Here is a 21,264-nt window from a genome sequence, read left to right as displayed (position 1 = left end):
GCTCCTGCGCACTCGCACGATGCCCTCATGTCATCACAAGATGGCTGCCCCCATGTCATCACAAGATGGCCGTCACAAGATGGCCATCAGAAGAGGGCAGTTGTGGGTGATCAAGCCAGGAGGGGAGGGCAATTGGGGGTGAACAGGCCGGCAGGGGAGGGCAGTTGGGGTGAGATCAGGCTGGCAGGGGAGGGCAGTTGGGGGCAATTAGGCCTGCAGGGGAGGGCAGTTGGGGGTGATTGGGCCAGCAGGGGGGGTAGTTGGGGGCGATCGGGCCGGCAGGGGAGCAGCCAGGCGTCAATCAGGCCGGCAGGGGAGCAGTTAGGGGGCGATTGGGCTGGCAGGCAGAAGTGGTTAGGGGCAATCAGGCAGGCAGGCAGGCAGGCGAGTGGTTAGGAGCCAGCAGTCCCAGATTGTGAGAGGGATCCCAAATTGGAGAGGGTGCAGGTTGGGCTGAGGGACACCACCCACCCCCCCAGTGCACGAATTTTGTGCACCGGGCCTCTAGTATAATATATGTTCTATCTCAATAGATTTAAATATACATATAGTAAAGAAATGACACCTGGAAAAATAATGATACCAAAGGGTACTTTATCTCTGTTTAGAAGTGATAAAAGCTGAGATGATCAATACAAGACTGTCTTGATTTGAGACTCTAGTTGTTAGGAAGGTAGCAGGGCATGTTTCCTGTAGAATTTCAGTTACTATCTACACACTTTAAGAACACAGTACAAGCCATAGTGAGGGCAGAAATAAAATGCGTGTGTGTGTGTGTGTGTGTGTGTGTGCAGTTAATGCTAATGTCACTCTATAATGTATGATGAAGAAATGAAATGGGATGTGAGGGCGATCTGGCTGCGACATCTGTCACCCCACTGATCATCAGGGTTGATTCAGCTGATCTGGCTGGCTAGGCGGGTGACCCCTCCTCCCTCACTGATCCATGTGCGTCCCTCCCAAAGCTGTGTGCTCCATGGAAGAGGACAACCTTCCCCCTAAAGGAGAGGATTGGTCTTCAGTCAAGGGTATATGAGTAGCAGCATTCCCCTGCTAGGATCTCCAAACAAGCTCTCAATAAATTAAATGCTTTCCAGGTCAGACATTTAAAATGAAATGTAATGAAAGTGCCAAATACAATGGCAATTTTTTTTTAGGGATTTAAAATTATAGAAGAATCTTACCATTCATTAGACTGTAATGTTGGGGAGTCATTCTGGGCAATGTGATATAAGGCACTCATTGCATTCATGTTGAAAAGAGGGGGCTTCCGTTCCGCTGAAAGGAAACGAAACATGATAAAGCAGTTCTTGAAAGAAATCAGGCAGATAGGGAAATAAGAAACTATGAGCAAAGCTTTGCTGCTAAACTGATAGCTTGTTACTGTCATCATGCCACATCATCCACTTATTTTAATCGCTTAGGTCAACCTAGAATAGCCATTCAAAAGAAGCTGCTGAACATCTTAATATACATTAGCAAAGCTCCTAACATTCCATTCTAGAGAGTGAAAAAATTTTATTATGTTTTTCACATATCTTCAAAAGGCTAGTCTTTGCCTATCTTCTCACAATAGGTATGAACATCGTGAACTTCGAAAAAGGGGCTATGTACAAATCCTGACAAGTTTAGGAGGCGATGCAGCAAGTCTGACAAGCTTAGTGATCAAAAGTTACCACACAGGATGATGATCTGATCATAAACTACTAAGTAGGCAGGGCATGGTGGGTAGTCAAGCCCTAGGCCTATAGCTTCCATAGTAAAAGTGAGCCCTGTCCATGGTTCTTGTGCATCTATATTGACATACTTTTGAAATGCCAGAGTAACCTTCTCTTCTAGACCCCCCTGGAAGCTTAACCACCCTCACAAGAGCAGGTACACCAAAACTCTTATCTTATTGCCCCTATACCATTGTTATTTACTGGAAATTTTAATTATATAATTAACTAACCTATACCCACCAATGCACTAGTAAAAGAAGTATGTGTTTCTACATTTTGCTTTTTATCCAATACCAGAGATTTCCCCGCTTTGTTTTCTTCTGCTTCCTTAATCTACCACCAATGGATTTCATGTAACCTTCCCTATGTTTTTTCCTTTGATTCTAAATGTATAAAAAGAACTGCCAAACTGCCATTCTCTGGAGCATTTTCTAAATCCATTGAGATTTTGCTTCTGGGCATATCCTCAGTTGGGCTTAAATAAACTCTAATAAATTCATAACATGTTTCTATAGGTTTAGACATTCTTATGTCAACAATATCATGTATATGTGTTTCAATTAAAAATGCATATTCATTGAAAAAATTCAGAAGGCACAGAAAAGTAGAGTGAAAAAAATTATAAAATGGAACTTAGTTTTTTTTTGAGAGAGAGAGACACACACACATCAATGTGAGAGAAACATCCATAGGTTGCTTCCTGTATGTGCCCTGACCGGGAATAGAACCCGCAAGCTTTTGGAGTAGGGATGATGCTCTGACCAACTGAGCCACCTGACCAGGGCATAATAAATGGAACATCTTAAACATCACTAACACAGTATGAGAAATAAAATAATTCAATTCCATAAACACTGAGAAGGATCATCTAGGCCAGAGAACTGGTATGGGTTGGGGTGGAGGGGACTGGGAGAGAGGAGGAGGAGGAGAAGAAATAAACAAGGCCCGGTCCATCCCATTCTAAAGAGAAGCTCAGTGAACCAAGTATTAATGGAAGATTTATCCTATCAGAACCTGCCAGATCTCTTCTTTGGAAGTCCTACAGCTCTCTTTTAGTTTACTGCTCATTTGGCATGTGCTCACCTATTGCATTTACATAAACAAACAATTTTTTAAAAAGACAAGCATAAACTCTAAGATCTTATAACTCTAATACTTCTATTATTTTATTTATTTCCTGAGAATATGTAATAAGATGCTATTTACATATCAGGTGCTCCATTTGTTGACCAAAGGAAAGAAACAAGGTTCTAACTCTGAGTACAGTTAATTTTATGCCATTTAGTAATTATTATATCATAGGAGATAAATCACTATCTATTCTACAGTACTTATTTTATGCTAATGGATTCTTTATATAGTCCCAGTTTGTAATTCGTCATCTGATCTCTAGTTTTATCAGGGCATTTTGTTTTTTAAGCAAAGATTCTCTATTAACCACTTTTAAAATGGTGAAATGGGGGAGGGCATTTACTAGTATAGCAGTGTCGACAATAAAAATAAAGTTAAAAAATGGTAAGTTAGGCTATTCTATGCAATTCTAAGAAACAGAACAAGAACTAAAGGCAGAAGTAACAGGGGATACTGCGTCCCCCGCTCCAACTTGAAATGAACAATGTTGAGAGTAGTGAATTTTAAGTTATTGGCGGTGCTCAAGCAGAAGGGAACAATACTTATTCATCTGTGATACTTTGGAGGGGCTTCTTATAGTCTTGACTAAATGATCTCTGACACCTTTGAAAGTGTCTACAAATATTTATTAACCGCTCAACAGGATAGTTTATACTCACCAAATAACTACCAGTATTATAGGGACATGAAATCTTAGTAAGTGGAAGTTTGAAAGTTGCAGTATAGATACACGGAATTATATCTGTTTCTAATGTAGAAGAGAAATAACTGCTTCAGGTTTGTTTTATTTTCCAGGAGGTCAACTCTAGAAAGTTTCTAGAGCTTGGCCTTTTGACAACTTCCAGTATTTAAAGCCATGTAGATCTAGGATCACATCATGTAACCATCAATGGCTTTCCATCATTCTTAGGACAAAGTCCAGATCCTTAAACATAGCTTATTGACCTTTACGAACATGACCCTGGCTAGCTCTAGCACTTCAGTTTGAGAAGCAATCTCCATCCCTCCTCCCCCTCCTCACGTAATCTTTTTCTTCACTGAAAGAACCAAGCTCACAGCCTCTCACACATGCTGCTTTCTCTGTCTGGACTCCCTTCTCACTCTTGTTCCCTAAACTTTATCTGGTAATTCTTGCCAATCTTTCAGGTTTTATCTTAAATATAATTTCATTTCTGCATTAATTTAATAAATATTTACTCCAGGGTCATTATATGCTTATAATCACTTTCAAAAGGAAGCCTTTCCTGACCTCTCAGACTAGGTCTCCCTTTAGATTTTGTCACTGCAAATTATATTTTTCCTTTCTACCACCTATCACAACCATAATGAATTATTTGTGTAATTTTTTATGTGATGTGTGTCATCTTTGCTAATGTGTCCATGACAACAGGGACAACATCATTTATGTTCATCTCTGCATTTCCAGTGCTGCACGCATATCTGGTATTTATTCTTAGTGGCCAAAATGAGTAAGTGAAGATAAGGCAAACTAAGGCAAAGAGAAACTTTATCAACAAAGAATCTTTGTGCAGGGTGAAGTCACAAAGTGACTGAGAAGAAACCAAGTCTTGGGGCCTATGTCAGATTCTATGGGATGGCTTCGTTCATTATCAGGATAGGAACCCTCTCACTCACTGGCAAAAAATATAAAATTCAAGCCGCTCAGAAGAACACTGAATTGTACAAGAGAAACAGCAGGGAAGGGGGACTAAAGAAAAAAGAAAACAGAAATTTAGGAAGAGGACGATGAAAGGACAAAAACAACAAAACCCAGTTCGATGTGGCTCAGATCTGAGTAGGACTGGGGAACACCTGTATGTAAGTAATGGGCACTCTGTCTGTAAACAAGACAGGACGGTTGACCTCACAATGGCAGAGCAGTTCTAGCACAGAGAAGCGTGTGATGAAAGGTATTCCAAACACAGGGCAGCTCTATGATCTAGTTTCTGAAAAGCTTTCGCAAAATATTAATTTCAGATGGCCTCACATCTGTTCAAGTCCTCTGCCAGATGCAGCACATAAATCCTCTGAGTCATGGTGACAGGACTCATTGCTAATCCAGAATACTATAGAACAGGGGTTGGCAAACTATGGCCCAAATTCACCTAACAGCCTGTTTTTGTAAAGTTTTATTGGAACACAGCCACACCTATTCATTAACATATTGTCTTTGGCTGCTTTCATGCTATGTAGCAGGGTTGAGTATTTATGATAGAGAAAAGTATGGCCTACAAAGCCTAAAGCACTTATCTGGTCCTTTACAGAAAGTTTGTCAGCCCTCACTGTATAATATAACGAGTGGCGTGGTGCACGAATTTGTGCACATTGAAAGGAAATTAATTAGAAGAAATATTTTAATATTGCTATTCGCCCTTTCTCTGTAATAGAAGTGTCAACCAAATTCACGATTGACAATGACAGATCGAAACACATGCATGAGATTGGTGCCAGTGAGAAATATATATCTTTATATATAGAGATAAACTTGCTTAATTAGACCTGCTTTCTGATGTAGCTAAACTTTTTCCATTCCAGTGAAGCACCCTAACTTTTCTTTCAGGTAATTGTCAGCAACATAGGAGTAAATATCAACACGAAGCAGATTATTATTATAGATCATGCAGGGAGAACAAAGGGTAAAATATTTAACTACAGCAGTGTTTGACTATATTCTGTGGAGTGAGAAAACCTTAAGTCATTTTCAAGGTCCACCATTTCTTTCTTCTTTTCAGTCAGGTCAAGTTTCTAAGCTTTGTAAATCTTCATTTTCCTGCTAATGAAAAGAAAATAGGATTTCACCGAGTCTCCTATCTACCTACTCCAGGACTTCTGTGAAGATCAAATGAGAGGAAGCTCGGGAAAATGCTTCACAGACATTTGGTTAAAGTGTGAAATGTTTCCACCTGGCTATAAAGCAAGTCGTGTTCCCAGGTGGAAGAAACTCCAAGGCGGCTAATCGCAAGGGAGAGGAAGCAGGGCCTTGCTACGTGACATCATTACCCAGTGCCCGCAGCCACTGTTTCCGGGCTGAGCTGTGCTGTGGGCCGCATTTTGTGCCATGGGGGTCTTGGCAGTGTGGGCTGCAATTTGGTGGGCTGCCATTCTGGGGTGGTGGCAGGGCCTGTGTCCCACTTGGGGGAAGCTGAGTATTGCTTTGTGAGCACCAGGTCCGCAGTGCCATTTATCTGTAAATGGCCAGTGCATGTCATGGCAGCTCCTGCGTTGAGCGTCTGCCCCCTGGTGGTGAGCGCGTTATAGTGACCGGTCAGACACTTAGCATATTAGCCTTTTATATATATAGACTAGAGGCCCAATGCATGAAATTTGTTCAAGGGGCTCGGCCCTCACCCGCCTCTGCCTCGGCCCCCACCTGTCGCGGTGGCCAGGGGCCTCTGCCACCTCTGTCTCAGCCCCTGCCCGCCATAGCAACTGGGGGTCTCTGCTACCTCTGCTGCCTCTGCCTTGGCCCCCGCCACCGCGGCTTCGTACAGAAGGTTGTCCAGAAGAATGTCTGGTCTAATTAGCGTATTACCCTTTTATTATTATAGATAGTTTGCCTAGGAGCTTCAACATAAGCAGCAGAATAGAAACTGGGAGTGCTTTTGAAGCCACCTTGTGATAGATAATCACAATCTCAAAAGAAAGGAAAAGGGTAGCATAAAAAAGCTGAATTAACTAAATTTAAAAAATGATTTCTACTAAATTTAAAGACAATGACCAAGTTTCTATGGATATTCCATGTGTGTTTTATGAGATCAACATTCAGGAAGATCAATTCAAATGAAACCTTTGGACACTGCTCCATTTGGCAAAGTTCATGCTAAATTGTAGCACCTAGACTGAGCTTTATTCTAATAAGAAAGATCATGCCTGGCTGGTGTGGCTCAGTGGATTAAGTGCCCCATGCACCAAGAGGTGACTGATTTGATTCCCAGTCAGGTCACATGCCTGCGTTGTGGGCTTGATACCCAGTATGGGGCATGCAGGAGGAGCTGATCAATGTTTCTCTCTCATAGATGTTCTATCTCTCCCTCTCCCTTTCTCTCTTTCTAAAATAAATAAAAATGTATTTAAAAAAATTAAGATCATGAAAAGGCAACAGATTTCTGATGAACAAATGTAATTGACAACCATAATAATAATTGATACCATTTACTGAATTCCTATTATATGTCAGGCACTCACTTCAGATATGTTACATATGTATTCATAATTCTCACAATAATGCAAGATAAGGATTATTATTCAAATTTCCCAAATGAAGAAACAGAGGGTCAGTTAGCTTAAAGAATGAAACCAAGTCATGCAGTAAGTGGCAAAATTGGGATTTCAACCCAGTCTGTAAGACTTCAAGGCCTATGTTCTTTCCACTAGGCCTCAGTGCCTCTTCAGTAACTTTGCATTTTATAATGGACTAGAGGCCCAGTGCACGAAATTCCTTCAGCCCGGCCTGGACATCCCTCTCGCAATCTGCAACCGCTGGCTCCTAACTGCTCACCTGCCTGCTGGCCTGATCCCCCTAACTGCTCTCCCCTGCCAGCCTGATCACCCCTAACCACCTCTGCCTCAGCCCCGCCACCATGGCTTTGTCCGGAAGGATGTCCGAAAGGTCGTTTGGAAGATATCTGGTCTAATTAGCATATTACCCTCTTATTAGTATAGATAGTTCAAGTATTTTAAAATGAAAAAAATTAGAAGTAGAAGCTTTATAAGACCAAGTAGTTTAACACAACAGTCATCACAACATTCATTTATGAACAAAAAATGAGTGGCTAATGTGGAAAAAAAATTTAAGCAGAGAAATTACATAACATTTGTGTTTTCATGTTTTTTTCGCTTCTGGAGAATTTATTTCTGAACACAGTCAGTTCCATGTCAATGCTGATGGACCATTTGCCAGATTCTACCATGATCATTGCTAGTGAACTAAGTGTCTGTAGTTTAAACAGAACAACATCAAATTAACTTCTCTTGAAATAATCTTAAAAAATAATGTATCTGATGACTGGACAATTTCAATGTCCAAAAGTTTTTCAAGGATTCATGCATTTAACTAGTTCTTTCAGTGGAAGATGGTATGGATTTTGGTATAGTGATTCTTCCATCCAAATTCTATTTCTTCAAAATTGTCTTGGCTAGTTTTAGTCCTATTAATTTTAGGACTACCTTGTCAAGTTCTACATAGTATTGTTAGAACTTCATCATATGTCCTTTATAACATATGCACATATTTCTGCTGAGTGCCACCAAAAATCAGTCTGAATAAATTGGAGGAATTTCTTTTGCAGTGAAAGGGAGAATAATACAATATTACAACCTAAAAAGAAAACTACCACCTCAATATCCATTAATACACAATCAGTTAAATAAATAGTATATACATATAAAGCAGAAATTTTCAACTATTTTAGTCTCATGGCACACACAAACTAAGTATTAAAATTCAGTGGCACACCAAAAAAATGTATTTTTTGAAGATCTAAAAATAAAGTATATTTTGATTCATTCACACCAGATGGCTATTGCTGTGTTGGCTGTTATCATTTTCTTATTTGACAATCTAAGAGAAAAGAGGTCAGTAGCCCTGAATGGTGTTGCACATTTTAAAAATTCTTGTGGCACACTGGTTGAAAATCGCTGATATAAAGGAATAACCTTATGCCATTAAAAAAATGAAAAAGATGCCTAAGTTACTAATATGAAACAGATCTCTAAGATATTACAAAGTAAAAAAATCAAAGTACAGAATCACTTTTTATGTTAACTTGGGTGCGAAAAGGAATATTATAAGTGTACATTCAAACTTGTTTGTATACTCAATAAAGGAAGTCTAGGAGGATATACACGAAATTAATAACAGCGGTTCCCTATATGTGTTGGCAGAGGTGGGGCAGAATTGGGCTGATAGTACCAGGGGAAAGTTCTTTTACTGCATGTCTTTTTACTTTTTATATTTTTTGATTTAAAAATCATGCTGTTACTTAGTGAAAAAAAATAAGTAAATATTCTAACTTTCCTCCTTGAATTGTTTCGTTTTTCATTAACATATCTTTAATGTAAAAAAAGGAAGACAAATTGTATATATTTACTATATGTTTTCTTTTTTGTTGTTGGAAGGGGTCAATGAAGCAATTGGAAATGCAATACAAAGTATCCCAAATCGTCTTTATAGGGAAGAGAAACATTGTAAGGAAAGACAAAACCTTAGCCTAAAAACAAACTGGATCTCTGAAATTCTTACAGGATCAATTTGGATACCAGAATAGAGAAAATAAAACAAAAAATTACAATCTAAATTTTAAAAATCAGACAAAATATTTTTAAAAACTGATTTTTAAAATATTAAACATTTTTTATTTAAAATGCATACAAATAGCCCTAGCAGGTTTGGCTCAGTGGATAGAGCGTTGGCCTACATACTGAAGGGTCCTGGGTTCGATTCCTGTCAAGGACACATGCCCAGGTTGTGGGCTCGATCTCCAAGAGGGGATATGCAAGAGGCAGCCGATCAATGATTCTCTCTCATCATTGATGTTTCTATCTCTCCCTCTCTGAAATCAATAAAAAAATATATTAAAAAAATAAAATAAAATGTATACAAATATCTAGATAAAGGCAGTGTTGTGCTGGAGCCAACTCACACTGGCTTTAGAAGGTCAACTGTGCATACCTTTCCCCAACTCCACATTTAGTGAACCAACTGGTAACTTGAAATTGGCTATAGTGGGAATATTTACACCATGGAAATTGGCAAATGCTACAAATTAGATATTTTCATATCACCCCCCCTCCCTCCAAGAGTCAGTGGTTAAATTTACCAGTATACAACTGAAAAAAGGTAACTTTAAGATACATTAAAATTCAAAGCATACAACCAGAGATTACTTGGTATTTTAATTAATTTTAGATAACTGCAATTATTTGAGGAACAACTTTAAAGCTGGCAGTATCACCCTAGTTGGTGTGGCTCAGTGGATAGAGCATCGACCTGAGGACTGAAGGGTCCTGGGTTTGATTCAGGTCAAGGGCGCATGCCCAAATTGCAGGCTCAGTCCTCGGTGGGGGGCATGCAGAAGGCAGCCGATCAATGATTCTCTCTCATTATTGATGTTTCTCTCTCTCTCCTTCCCCCTTCCTCTCTGAAATCAATAAAATATATATATATATAATAAGCTGGCAGTATCTTCAAAAATGAAGTTTTCTCTAGGGTTGCTCTCTTTATGGGTTGGGTCAAATACTAGTATAGTTTTTAGAGTCAGATCTTTGGTAAGCCTACTTTTACTTTTGCAAATGTCCCTTAAACAAGTTGGAATGTAAATTAAGTAACAAATATTATATGAAGAAAAGACATATATTAACAATTATAGTATGGAGAATGGCTATTTTTCAAACAGTAATACTTATCACGGATTCCCACATTAGTAACTGCCATATCTGCTCAAACTTTTACTTAAATTAATAACTTGAAAATGTACCAGAGAGAAAGCAATCTTCCCCCCAAGAACATGGGGGGAAATATAATGAATTCACACTGCCTGGCACACGTATACTAATAACACATTGAACAATGGCTGGATGAATGAATTAACAATCATAATAAGGAGTGAGTCTCAAAAAAATACAATGAAAGTAAGTCTTTACTCACCCAATTCAATACAGGTGATCCCAAGTGACCAAACGTCAACTTTCCCATCATACTGTCCTTCGTCCATAGCTAAGATCACCTCTGGAGCCATCCTGCCAAAAATAATGTTGTAAATTAAAAACTAAATTTACCTAATAAAGTGATTCAATGAAATAACTGTTTTGAGGGTGTTCTAAAATTTTATCTCATAAAGATATTACTTCCTCACACAAATCATTTGGAAAAAACACTACTCAAAATGTAAATATACTTAGTGATTTACATGAAATAATGCATTATTTTCAATAAACTCTGGTTCCACTATTTCCTTTAAGTTTGATTTTCAGTAAGTTACTTAACCTTTCTGTATATTAGTTTCTTCATCTGTAAAATGGAATTCTAATAGCTACCTCAGAGATTAACAAAGGATTAATATGTATGAAACACTTAAACAAATAAATTACTTTAAGCAACATGAAAAATATTACAAAGAAAACCAACCAACCAACCAAACAAACAAACTGCTTTAATGTTACTTTGTCCATAATAGACTTTCATTAGGAGGACAGGGGTCATATCAGTTTAATATGCTTTGTTCTTCAGTAATGTATTTAAGTAGTTGCTTAGCAAATGCTATTCGATGATGTTGAAAAGAAATTCAAATAGCTAATTTTTTTTAGAGGTAAGCAATTTTCCAGGGATATAAGTCATTCTCCAAGGTACAATAAAATTCCAATGCATCTGTGAAAGGAAGGAAAGGAATCTTGAACAGAATGGGGTAAAACTAAGTCAGAATGATAAGCTAGGAAAAGTATCAGAGAATTCAGCAAACAGAAGAACCTGGATTTCTTTCACTGAAAGGCAGTATTTATGCTCACTGGCTAGAGGAGGTTAAAGAAGCTACCCTCCTTGCCTAGAGACTCTGCCTCAGAGAAAAGTTGAAAAGAAACTTTAAATGAAATCTGAAACCTGAGCCTGGACAGTGTGTTGATAATCCTGCTCAGTTTACACACAGTGACGTCAACCTTATTTGAACAATTTAAAATCACCAGAAATTTTATACTAAGTCAGAGTGTTTCTTTTTGCTAATGAGTTTTCTATCCTTCTGTAATAAAATCTCATTTAAGAGACATGGTGAGACACTGTCAAAATAGCAAAGCAAAACATTGTTCGTGGATGCATTTTTTAAAAACTATGTCATGTTCTCTAATTCTACATACCAGTAAGGTGTGCCCACAAAGGAGTTGGCAGGAGAAGCCATTGAAGCAGATCCAAAATCAGCTAGTTTCACCTGACCTGGCTCTGTTAGAAGAATATTTCCTGCTTTAATATCCCTGTAGGAAAAAAAATAAGGTTAGAAAATTACTTTTCAATTTTGATTACAGAATAAGATCAGAGCATGCAATTAATAAGACAAAAAGTTTATTTTAAAAAACCTTGCTCAGATAGCTAAAAGGGGAATTAGTAATTACTGCATGTTGTAAGGGGGCCCAGATTCCTAGGTGTACTTATAGGTAGGTCACAGTAATTACACTGAAAGGCAGAGCTTTCTTCTGAGGGAGGGAAGGCAATGAGAAAAAAGGCAGTTATGGCAGACAAGGAAACCGGTTCAATGGCTACACTTACAAAACCATATTCTTAGATGCTAAATCCAGTCACCAACAGTATTCCTTGTGCTGGGAAAATTGGCACCATTTGTAACTGCCTTTTTCCCCCTTTTCCAAATTACTTGACATTTTTTGAAGCCTAAACAAACCTTCAATGACTCTGTATTGACTACCTACCAATAAGCCTCCTCTACACACATACCTTTTCTTTCTTGCCTGTGACCCTTTCTCTCTGCCTTTAATTGTAACTGCAACTCTAAGGCAGTTGAGGATACATGTTATATAGAAGGTGTTATTTTAAAAATAACACTGTACAGTAAAAAGAAGACCCTGAAAGATCAAAACAAACAAGGATTAGGGGTTAGGAAATTGCATTTATTGTATTACTGCAAAGAATTGCAAGTGGTTACTATTAAAGCTATTAGATATATTATGCAGCAAAAAGATTTTAAAATATAATTTAAAAAATAATTTTCAGCATGATAATTTAGAATGATAAGATGTGGATGTATTCTTTATTCTCTTTAAAAAAGGTATGAGGTGTAATGAGTACTATGAACCAAGAATTGTAAGTTGATGGGCAGTGAAAAGATAAAGCAGAGAGAATGAGGTAAATTTATGTCAAATTGAAAATGATAAGGTTCAAATACTTCCAAAACAACGTTTCCAAAAATCTTCCTTGAAAATTCAGTTTCTTTCCTCATGATGACATTAGGAATTGGCAGAGAGAACTAAAAAAAAGCATTATTTATTTCTTACAACGACAACAAAAAATGTTTTCTCTATTATCTTCAATTACAACATTGACTAGCTAGCCGCTTAAATCAAAATAATAAAATGAGACATAGATAGCATTTATTATTAAAGATCATTCTTTAAAAGTTTTTTGTCCTTTCAACTTCTTTTACATATTAAAAAAGTTGAAGTATAATATAGAATTAACACATTATTGTGCAGATTAAGATAACAAAGGCATAAAAAACTGAACTGTGGCTTTAACAGGAACAAACAAAATCATAAACAAGTTGGCATTCCATAAGAACATCTTGGTACTAAAGTTATATATATATACACACGAGGCCTGGTGCACGGATTCATGCACTGGTGGGGTCCCTTGGCCTGGCCTGTGGGGATCGAGCCAAAACTGGCTCTCCAACATCCCCCAAGGGGTCCCGAATTGCAAGAGGGCACAGGCCAGGTGGAGGGACCCCATTGGTGCACAATCAGGGCCGGGGAGGGACTGCGGGAGGGCTCCAGGGCGTGTCCAGCCCCCAGGGCGTGTCCAGCCCCCCTTGTCCAGTCCCGATCAGCTGGATCCCAGCAGCAAGCTAACCTGTTGGTTGGAGCGCCTGCCCCCTGGTGGTCAGTGCACATCATAATGACTGGTTGAATGGTCGAACTAACGGTGGACACTTAGCATATTAGGATTTGATTATACTGGATTTTAATGTGTCAAATCTATAGAAATTATGGCTCAATTTATTTCATCAATATTTATTATACATAGTTAGTCCTTATAAATTCACAGCAGGAATTTTGGTCTGTCTATCTCGAGAAAGTTCTGCTTTTTTAGTAGCAGTATCTTGTGATGACTATTCTTATGTGATTAAAACAGAAAAGGGGAACCTATGACCTAATAGTTTCATTTCTTCCTAGCAAATGTCAGTGTTGTCTTTTTTGAACCTCAGTTACTTTATACATAACTCACAGTCCACTACTTCTGCACCATTCACTGAAGTAACTGTATTAGAAGTTCTTTGTTGAGAAAGGAAAATATTAGAAACAACATCTTTGTTTAGGAGAAGTTAGCAGTGGGAAATAGAGTGGGGTTGTAGCAGAAAAAAATATAAGGTAGGGGAAAGCCTTGGATTAGGAGCTAGAAAATTTGAGTTTCACTCTTTATCATATAAATGCTGTGAAACCATGGGCAAAGTTATTAAAATCTTTATGAGTCTCAGTTTCTTCATCTGCCAAAATAAAGACAATAAAATACTATCCTAAGTATCTGTATGAATCACAGAAACAGAAAACATTTTAAAGTGATAAAACAGCATGTATTGATATTTGCAACTGGAAGGGGAAGAGAAACTGAACTAGGAAATAAATATATGCAAGAAAGATTCATTTTCTTTTCTTCTTGACACAGTATCAAAAGGTTGCTGAGCTCTTCTTCCCTGCAACCCCTGCCTGGAGAATAGTTACCTATAGAACAGAGGTAATGCAAGTCTTTGTGGATACATGGGAGAGACCAAGAGATAGGAACTAAATTCCGGCAACTTTACTCTTTACATCCAGAAGCAGCGGCTGTCTATTTGTTACCCATAAATCCTTAGGCACCCTGAAAATTGGAGCATGCACTAATTTTCAAGGTTCATTGAATAGATATTCCTAGAGCTGAAATGAAAATGTAACTAGTCTCTAATCTTACCTATGAATCAATGCATGAGAATGCAGGTAGGCTAGCCCCTGCAAGGCACCATGAGTAATGGCAGCGATCTCCACTTCCTGAAGTGGTTTCTTGTGAACTGAGGAAGGAAAAAACATTCAGGAGTACATGATCAGTTTCATGCCTCTTTTTATCTTACACAACTATACCGAACTGAATTACAGACTTTCTCAAATGACAAATTGGGAACACATTCATCTAAAGACACAAGATATATATTTTCTATAGAACAGCAATAAATAATCAGAGAATAGAAAACTGAAGTATAAAAACAAACCAACCTGTTCAAACAAAATAAAACAAAGCCTGATATTTGTGGTAATGAATTATAAATTTATTTGTCAGTTGCAAGTCAGTTGGCCAGGCCCAAATTTACTAGCTCCTTCTGACATTATAACCCTAGAGTGTTTTAGGTGGCATTATTCTCCTCTGCCACGAAGCCATCTGTCTCACTCCTCTAACTACAGGTTTTCAATATTTGTGAAAGCAGCTAATAAGCAATTTCTATTCAGAGATTAGGATGATATTAGAAAGTTTTTAATGTAAATTTTTAACAGTCTCTGGTTATAACAGCATCTGGGGAGAACTGGGTCAGTCAAAATATTTACAAGGGTTAAATATTAATATTTAATTTAATTCCACCTACCTCTCTTTCATACATAAACATAAATTTAATGTTTTTGGCTGCATATACTTTTTTAATTAAATTTCTTTATTGATTAAGATATTACGTAGGTGTCCTTATTCCCCCATTAGCCCCCACCTCTCATTCATGCCCCCACCCCCCTGTTGTCTGTGTCCATTGATTAGGCTTACATGCATGCATATAAGTCCTTTGGTTGATCTTTCCCCCTGACCCCCACCCTCCCTTACCTTCCCTGAGGTTTGACGTTCTGATTGATGTATATACTTCATCCCATTAGTAAACATTTTAGTAGTACCTGCCCAGGATGAACTATGAACTTAAAAAAAAAACAGTAGGAGGACTGCTAATCATTAGATAGTTTTGGTGGCACTACAAAGTTTGCATAGCTTATGCACACAAGTCTTAAGTCTAAGTCATCATCCATGTGGTTTGCCCAAATTGGACTTTAATTTAGGAGCAGATAACATTCTGGTCAAGGTAAAACAGAAAGGAGGGGACTGTTTTGATTCTTACCTTCTAACAAATCAGAGGCTGAGCCTAAGCAATACTCCATCACCAACTGTAAGAGATTAAAACAATAAATAACCAGAACAATGAACAAGAAACTGCTAAAACCCAGAACCTAAGAACGCTAGAAGAATAAATACCCTGGCCTACCTGACCCTGGAATTCAATTTTGGTCAACTGGCACTAATTGGTTTTATAATTTCTATCATTTGTTATTGTTATCTCCTACTTGGAAATGGAATTAGTCTAAAACTCTAAGGGGACTGGGTATGGAAATACTGACTGGAAATGATCAAGTTGAGATCTCCAACTTATCTATTTACTACTACATTCTACATCATCTTGTTTCAAAAAGGGATTTAAGGTGGCTTGGGTTATACTCCAAATTAAATCTTATAACTTGGAAACTGGCAACCAAATACATGAGCCAGTAAAATCTACACTAGGAAATAGAAGTTAAATAAAATAAGCCAATAATAAGTAGTAAATTCTTTATTTTCACATTTAAAAAGTGTTAAAAACCAGGCCCAGTAGCTCAGTTCGTTAGCGCATCATCCTGATTCGATCCTCTGTCAGGGCACATACAAGAATCAACCAATGAATGTATAAATAAGCGGAACAACAAATCATTGTTGTGATCTCTCTTTCTCTTTCTCTATCTCCATCCCTAAAATAAATCAATAATTTTATTTAAAAGTGCTAAGCAAGAAAATATTAAGTATTTGCATCTATGGAAACAAGATCATTTACTTCCATCTTCATTTAAAAAAAGAGAAAAAGAAAATATTGTTTAGAACTCAACCTAAAGATGTAGCTTGTATCATTGCATTAGCTCAGATTCCCAAGATATGAGATATTTTAAGTAATTTGAAAATAATATTAAAATATTATTGATATTTGCAAGCTTGGGAGGTCTTTTAAAAGCAAAAATGAGAAAACTTTCTTTATTTCCATCTTAGATTTTTTTAGGTGTTCCAGATTACTGATTTGTGGCCAAGGTCAGAACTGTGAGTGCTCAGTGACCAGTCTCCACATACACACACAAGCACACATACTCCTACAAATCATTTTGTTATTCTAAAAAATGCCATATGCTCATTATAAAATACTAATTTCCTTAATTACCTAGACATAACCAATATTAATATATTGATTCCTTTCATTTAAAAATTAGTACAAAACATATATCTATATTTCATGTACCTTGTATTATCAAAATAACTTAGGAGAACGTGAGATAATATAATGTTAGAATTCTATATTATATGTAATACTAGAGGCCCAATGCATGAAATTCGTGCAAGGGGCTCAGCCCCTGCCCGCTGCAACTTCATCCGGAAGGTCGCCTGGAAGGATGTCCGGTCTAATTAGCATACTACACTTTTATGAGTATAGATTACATATCAATCTATCTCGTTTTTCATTCCAGTAAGCAATGCAATGCAAGGTACATAATACATATAGCGATATATGTCATATACAATATACTGTATAATAATCAAGTTATATATCTCTATACCTAAATCATTAACGTATGCATAATATTAAATAAATGAATATATAAATTAATGTATTGCTAGAATAATTTAGAACAATATGAGGAACTTAAAAGTTTAAAGTTTAGAAATATTATTATAGTTTTCAGCTTAACATTAAAAGTAAGCAGATTTAGCCTTAGCTGGTTTGGCTCAATGGATAGAGCGTCAGCCTGCGGACTGAAAGGTCCCAGGTTCGATTCCGGCCAAGGGCACATGCCTGGGTTGCGGGCTCGATCCCCAGTAGGGGGCATGCAAGAGGCAGCCAATCAATGATTCTCACATCATTGATGTTTCTATCTCTTTCCCTCTCCCTTCCTCTCTGAAATCAATAAAATATATAAAAAAAGTAAGCAGATTTATAAACATTAATTTCATTTTTAAAAAAATATATTTTATTGATTTTTTTACAGAGAGGAAGGAAGAAGGATAGATAGTCAGAAACATCGATGAGAGAGAAACATCGATCAGCTGCCTCTTGCACACCTCCTACTGGGGATGTGCCCGCAACCAAGTTACATGCCCTTGACCGGAATCGAACCCGGGACCTTTCAGTCCGCAGGCCGACGCTCTATCCACTGAGCCAAACCGGTTTTGGCAACATTAATTTCATTTCTTATTGTGAAATGAGAGTCCATATAAGTGATTATTATAATGAAGGGTAGCCTTTTATATGCATTATTTTTTCAGCTATATTAAGGTATAATTGACAAATAAATTTTTTTTCGTTAATGAATTTTAATGGAAACATTTCTCAATTGTACCTGTACTTTTCTAATTTCTTTCTTCTTTTTTTAAACAGGATAAAAAAATTAATACACAAGCACAGGAGAATCATATGATGCTCAGATCATAAAATGAGGCTCTATACTTTAGCTTTCCCTACTTCTTCCTTATGGTCAAATTAGTCTGTGTCTGTTTGTAGGTATGTCTCCAGCAGCTCAGTTCCTAAAACTTATCCTAATTAACCTATCAAATCTGTTATAGACAGAGACCAGGTGACCAAGCTTATTAGCACTCTTGTGTAATCTAAGAGTAAATAGACTTCAAATAAGAGCTCAGAGGATTTTTCTGAAGATCTGAACTCATGAGATTGAACACTTGATACTGTAACATTCATCCTGCCTGCTCAAAATCCCTTTGACTCCTTCAAGACTGTTGAGATTGCCAGAGAACTGATTTCCAGATCATGAGAAATACCTCTGATTAATTTCTCCTCAGATCAGAAACAATGGCTCTAGATATCTTAAGAGTTACTTGATCAGAAATGTTTAAGTATACTGTTTGATAGTCTATATGGGAACAAAAATTCAATTCCCTAAGTGGAGATCATGTACAGGAAAGGACATAGTCCTGGTAAGCACTCAATAAATGATAGTTAAGTTGGACTTTAAGTTGGAATGTGCAGTCTGAATTAAGTACAAAGTATAACATTTTATGTACTGAACAGTGCCCAACAGAAACACAATCATGCAAAAATACACTAAGAAGACAGAGTGGAACAATAGATTGTTTCATTTTAATTATTGCTTGGCCCTGTTTGGTAAAACTTAGGCATTATAATACCAAGCACAATTCTGAACTATGCAGAAATTGGAGTGGGGAATGAAAAATGTCAAAGATAAAAATTCTAGAATGAGAATAGAAGGCCCTGCTCTTTACTTTCATAAATAAATCATTATAAAATCATGTTAACTTTCACCATTTCTTCAATGAGTGTTTACAGAACGCAATTTCCCATAGGCTAGATATCATTCTTACAGAATATATAGCATATGACATATTCTAAAGCATTAACAAATGTTAAAGACTAATAACAAAAGTCAAATGGGACTGATAATTTTAGAGATCAAAGAAATAAGAGAAAAAATAGAAAAAATTAATAGAAAAAAATAAATAATAGAGGTCTTTTGACTTACCCAAGCAGTGTACTCTTTCAAGTAACAACCTTTGTACTCAATGGTATTAGGGTGCTTTAACTGTCGTAAAAATTTGACTTCCTTAAGAATATCTTGCCATTTCTATTGAAGAAAACAAACATTATCATTCTAAAGCTTAAAATAGTATTTTATTATCAAGTACACATACATCACTTTCTTTTTATTTTTTAAAGGAACAAAGTCAATGTTTAATAAACAAAGAAGCCATTTAATCTTATGTTACTTCTTTAAGTTTGAATACATGTAAATGTAAATCTAACATCAAATACATATTTAAATCTATTGTACTAACCCATCTATTCCACAAAACAGTTGACTGAGTTAGAATATTAGGAATGTTTAGTGTATGCTCCAGAAGGAGGGGAAAAAGAATTGTGATAAAACGTTTAAAGATGCTTGACTCGTGTGGCTCAGTGGTTGAGCATTGACCTATGAACCAGGAGGTCACGGTTCAATTCCCAGTCAAGGCACATGCCTGGGTTGTGCCCTCAATCCCCAATAGGGGGCATGCAGGAGGCAGCCAATCAATAATTCTCATCATTGATGTTTCTCTCTCTCTTCCTCTCTGAAATCAATAAAAATATATATTTTAAAAATGTTTAAAGAACTTTGTTTCTCCTGTCAAGTTCATATTAACTTACTTATGTCAGTTTAAGTATTCAACTGTCTTTAACTTACCTCATGTGCCTGCTTCCCACTATAAGACATTTTCTTAACTGCCACTACTTCACTGGTGTGAGCATTTGTGGCCTGTGTTAAGACAGTGAAGAAAGTAAAATGAAAAGAATGATATTTCAGCCAGTTTAACCTAAATATTTGACTAGAGAATTTAAATAACATTCTCACACTTCATTATCACAATTTAAAGATAGTCCAACTTTTGATAGGTTAGGTAGACATTTCCATCCCAGAACAGTTTAACTTAATCCCTTTATGTATACATCCAAAGATTACACTATAAAAAATTAGGGTTTAATAAAATATATTCATTGAAACAGAAACAATTCATATTTCCAAAACTGGCTTCATCATATAGAACCTCCATCAATAGAGAACCAGTTAAATAAATATGGTAGTTATATAATGAAATAACCATTAAAAGGTGGGATGAATCAAAAACGCTCACACAATTATTTAATTACAATTGTAATAAATGCAACAAAGTACAAGCACAGGGTGTTAGGAGATCATTTAAAAAGTCTTAATTTAGTGCTGGAGGGCTGAACAGGAAAGGCTATCTTGTGGATGTAAAAATCTGAAATCTGTAGGACTAACAAGAGTTAAAGAGGGACAGGGATGCAATGTGCAGCGTTTTCTAAGTAGGAGCATATATAAAGGCCGCAAGGCAGGAAAAAGTGTGGCATACAGTGGAAATGCATAGGGCTCAACTTCAAGCTTATAACTTTTTAATATTACCTTGACAGCAGTCAGTTGATATAGATACCATTGACTTGAATAACGCCTAGATTTCTGGGACTGGCTTTTCTGCAATGACTGTTTGCCTCTACTGGAAATACCATTTAATTTGTAGAATAGACATAAAAGCCAAGTGTATTTTTCAAGTAACAGAATGTGTAGAAGTCAAACTTTCTTAATCTGATCTATCTAAATGATTTATTTTCCATTACTTACAAAATAAACTGCTCCAAAACTTCCATGTCCAATCTCATGTAAACCAATAAAAAGTTCTTCAGGATCATCTTTGTAGAACAGATCAGCAATCTCTGGGTCCTTTGGCACCCCTTTAGGCATGATGACCAGTACTTGCAAACGTTTTGCTTTCGATATCCCAATCAGCTTTCTCTCTCATTGACAATTTTTTTGGGGTAAATTTTTAGTACCTGTAGAAAAATTAAGTTTGACATTACCTTATTTCTAACACATTTTGTTTGGTGGCAATACAAATTGATATTAAAAAGCATCGTGGTCTTATAACTCCGTAACAAAGACAAGTTAACTCAAAAGAAAAATGGGCAAAAGATTTGAACAGACATTTCTCCAAAGATATGCAAGTAGCCATTAACACATGAAAAAACATTCCACATCATTAGTCATTAGAAAAGAAAAATTAAAACAAGAGATACCTTTTAATACCCACTAGGATGGG

The 21,264-nt window shown here is 36.8% G+C and overlaps 1 protein-coding gene across 2 annotated transcripts in view; it reads right to left on the bottom strand.

Annotated features, from left to right (window-relative positions):
- The window catches only part of TAOK3 (TAO kinase 3), a 158,161-nt gene that overhangs the window by 65,073 nt on the left and 71,824 nt on the right, over positions 1 to 21,264 (bottom strand). For both annotated transcript variants that reach the window (XM_080649750.1, XM_080649751.1), the window contains exons 3-10: positions 20,790 to 20,998; positions 19,836 to 19,907; positions 19,137 to 19,238; positions 15,689 to 15,734; positions 14,512 to 14,608; positions 11,697 to 11,810; positions 10,498 to 10,589; positions 1,185 to 1,278 (exon numbers count right to left, since the gene is read on the bottom strand). In XM_080649750.1, coding sequence (XP_080505876.1) covers positions 1,185 to 1,278; positions 10,498 to 10,589; positions 11,697 to 11,810; positions 14,512 to 14,608; positions 15,689 to 15,734; positions 19,137 to 19,238; positions 19,836 to 19,907; positions 20,790 to 20,909 — 737 coding nt within the window. In that variant the 5' untranslated portion in view covers positions 20,910 to 20,998. The remainder of the gene's footprint in view (positions 1 to 1,184; positions 1,279 to 10,497; positions 10,590 to 11,696; positions 11,811 to 14,511; positions 14,609 to 15,688; positions 15,735 to 19,136; positions 19,239 to 19,835; positions 19,908 to 20,789; positions 20,999 to 21,264) is intronic.

Source organism: Plecotus auritus (assembly GCF_963455305.1).
Source record: "Plecotus auritus genome assembly, chromosome: 13".
Taxonomy (NCBI): Eukaryota; Metazoa; Chordata; class Mammalia; order Chiroptera; family Vespertilionidae; genus Plecotus; species Plecotus auritus.
This window is presented reverse-complemented; position numbering and strand designations above follow the sequence as displayed.